General features: G+C 39.0%; 1 protein-coding gene and 1 pseudogene across 1 annotated transcript; both read right to left on the reverse strand.

Annotated features, from left to right (window-relative positions):
* Positions 227–1640, reverse strand: LOC109835410 (annotated as a pseudogene).
* Positions 2157–3170, reverse strand: LOC109835411. The gene has a single exon (XM_020403386.1). The coding sequence runs from the start codon at positions 3168–3170 to the stop codon at positions 2157–2159; it is 1014 nt and encodes a 337-aa protein (XP_020258975.1).

The raw sequence follows: 3375 nt of genomic DNA on the forward strand, positions 1-3375 counted from the left end.
TACTTTATTTGGGACCCACCATAAACCACATCACTTCAACATATACGCCACCATATTTATTCATTCTTTTTCCTATTTCATATATATTACTATTTTATTATTATTATTATTATTATTATAACTCATATATTTATAATTATAATTTATTAATAATTCAATAAATAATATATAATATTTAAATATATATTATTAATTTAATTTTTAATAATATTTTTAAATTAACATAAAATAACACACGATTTTATTAAGCATACGGAAAACCAAACACACCCAAATTATTGAAAACATTAAAGAAAACACACACTAAATTGGTAAATCTAATCGGAGGTTGTCCCAAACTTCTGCCAAATGTGCTCGATGAGATCCTTCTTCAGCTGAATATGTTGGGTCTTATCTCGTAGTTCCGCTCTAGTCTGATTATCTGCCTCAGATCGGTGTTGAACATGGACTTGAAACTCCGGCAACACGTCTGTTTGAACATTGAAAGAGGCGCTAGAGCTAGCATTGTTCGACGGTTCAAAGTCGATATTTTTCTAGTTTCGCGAATACGTATCTCGTTCATCCTCTACTATCATGTTATGTAAAATAATGCACGCCCTCATTATTTTTCCTAAGACATCAAGATCCCACATTCTAGCTGGTTGGCGGACAATAGCGAAGTGTGCTTGGAGTACCCCGAATGCGCGTTCCACGTCCTTCCTGCATGATTCCTGTTGTTTGGCAAAACATTGATGTTTGTTTCCTTGGGGCATTTGAATTGACTGCATGAAGACAGGCCACTTAGGGTAGATTCCGTCGGCAAGATAGTATGCAAGATTGTACTCCCGCCCATTCACGGTGAAGTTTACCCGTGGAGCTTCACCCGACTCAATGTCGTAAAAAATCGGTGACCTATCTAGTACATTTATGTCATTCAAACTACCAGGAAGCCCTAAAAAAGCATGTCATATCCACAAATCATATGACGCAACTGCCTCGAGGATAACTGTTGCTGTCCCCTTGTGTCCACTAGTAAACTGCCCTTGCCAAGCCTTAGGACAATTTTTCCACTGCCAGTGCAAGCAATCAATACTTGCAATCATCCCTGGGAATCCACGTTCCTGTCCAACTTGGAGCAACCTCTGCAAGTCTTCCACATTTGGTCGTCGTAAGTATTCATCTTGAAACAATGCTATTACCCCTTCGCAAAACTTGCGAGTACACTCGATAGCAGTGGATTCTCCTATCTTGACGTACTCATCACAAGCATCGGCTGCGACTCCATGTGCGAGCATGCGTATGGCAACCGTACACTTCTGGATAGGCGTTAACCCAAGCTTGCCCGCATTATTACGCCGTTGTGTGAAGTAATCGTCGTAATTTGATATAGAGTCCACAATTCGTAGAAAGAGAGGCTTTTTCATTCGATACCTGTGTCGGAACTGGGCGTCAGTGTAAGTGCATGACTCAGCAAAGTAGTCGGCCATGAGTCTCTCATGCGCTGCATGATGATCTCTATGTATGGATTTCCTCTTACGTGGTTGTTCGCTTCTCCTTTGCAATTCTTCAAGAAGTTCTCGCTGCCTATCAAGTATTTTTTCTTCTATTTCCCATTGTTGTTGGAACTCTTCTAGACTAAACTCATTTAGGAAAGGATCCATTGGATGCTATGATTTTTGAAATGTTGATAGGTATACTTATGATGTGCATCTGATCAGTTTATATAATGAAGGGTAGTTGTTCAAATAATTGAATTCACATGCAATTGCAGAGACATGTGTCATAGGGCATGCAACATCAGAGACATGTGTCGTAGGGCATGCAACATCAGAGACATGTGTCATAGGGCATGCATGTGCAGAGAGTTGTCAATTCATATTTTGTATTATTATGCAGGTGTAGTCATTTCATCCTTTGTATTTTTTGCAGTGAAAGGTCAATTCAACATTTGTTTGTTTTTACAGTGAGTAGTAATTGTATCTTTTGTACTATTATGCAGTGAGAAGTCATTATCAATCGGCTTTATTGAAACATAAACAACAATTTTATTCAAACATAAACAACACTTTTATTAATACATTCAACAAACATAGGCACCCACACAACTCCAAAATTAAACAAACGGCACACAAAAACATCAGAAAGAAAACACACAATCATAACTTCTTGAGAAGGTCTTATTTTTCAAACAGGTTCTTCCTCAACATATTATAAGCTTCTTCATCTTCATCGTCACGATCTGGTTTGTTTTTCAAGAATAACCACATCTCCATATTCTTGGAATGAGCCAGGTTATTCATAGCTAAAGCAGTACTTGATCTTTTCTCTTTAAATTTTTCATGAGCACTGACTAGCTTAGATAACTCCTCCTCAATTGCCCCCTTTGATTTCCTTGACACAGATGTTTTACTAGAGGAAGCTCTAGCTTTCTTCTTTGCCACGTCCCTACCCTCTGGACGTACAAGGGTAGGAGTTGATGATTCAACATCCTCACCACTACTCTTTCTTTTAGAGCCACTACTACCGGATGCATTTCCTCCTGTCATATATTTGGGTTGATTACGAACCACCTTCCACTCATCCATCAAATTAAACGTCGTACCCATTTTCTCAAAGTACAACTCTCTTGCCTTGGATATGTAGTTTTCATCGGACCAACCGATACGCTTCTCCCTACATGCAGTACTGTAGAAGCCAATAAAACTGGATATCTTTCTGTTGATGTCTTTGAAATGACTATGGCACCGAGACACAATCCTCTCCTTTCCACTTTTGGCGTTCTCATTCACGTACTGTGTAATTTTACCCCTGAAAGTTTCACCCTTTTGGTTGTTCCCCAACTCACTATCATTACTAACGTGAAAATAACCAGTTAGTAAAAGTATGTTGTCTTCGGTGGTCCAAGTTTCATAACTTGATCTCTTTGCTGATTGTTGGGTTGGAGGGAGAAAACTGTGAGGAGTATCCCCACCAACATTTCCCAAAGACATTTGGGTGAAAAATTCTGAGATATCTGTAGATCCGCTACTAAACCGGGGTGTCACTGGCTCACTCGACTCCGTGTTAGGACAATTTATATGGGAGGGAACATAGCTGCTTCCCGGAACTGGTGGATAACCATAAGGAAGATAAGGATATTGCATGCCGAAATTTGGTTGCATCATATACGGCATTTGAAAATTAGGCTGCATCCCCGTATTTTGAGTATTTTCGGGGCGTTGTATATTTGGATGTTGTGGTTGAGGGAGGGTATTTTGAGGTTGGTTAGGAAAGTTGTAGTTGTAGGAAAAATTAGGATAGTTTTGTGAAGGATCCATGAAGAAACTAGCTTCAAATTGTAGAAAGAAGAAGAATAGGGTGTAGAAACTCAGATTTTTTTTTGTGTCCAAATGACAC

The sequence above is a fragment of the Asparagus officinalis genome, chromosome 3 (genome assembly GCF_001876935.1).
Source record: "Asparagus officinalis chromosome 3, Aspof.V1, whole genome shotgun sequence".
In the NCBI taxonomy this organism is placed as follows: domain Eukaryota; kingdom Viridiplantae; phylum Streptophyta; class Magnoliopsida; order Asparagales; family Asparagaceae; genus Asparagus; species Asparagus officinalis.

Excerpts from the sequence above, each read along its gene's own strand:
- LOC109835411 (XM_020403386.1), bottom strand. The coding sequence starts at position 3,170 with ATGCAGCCTAATTTTCAAATGCCGTATATGATGCAACCAAATTTCGGC.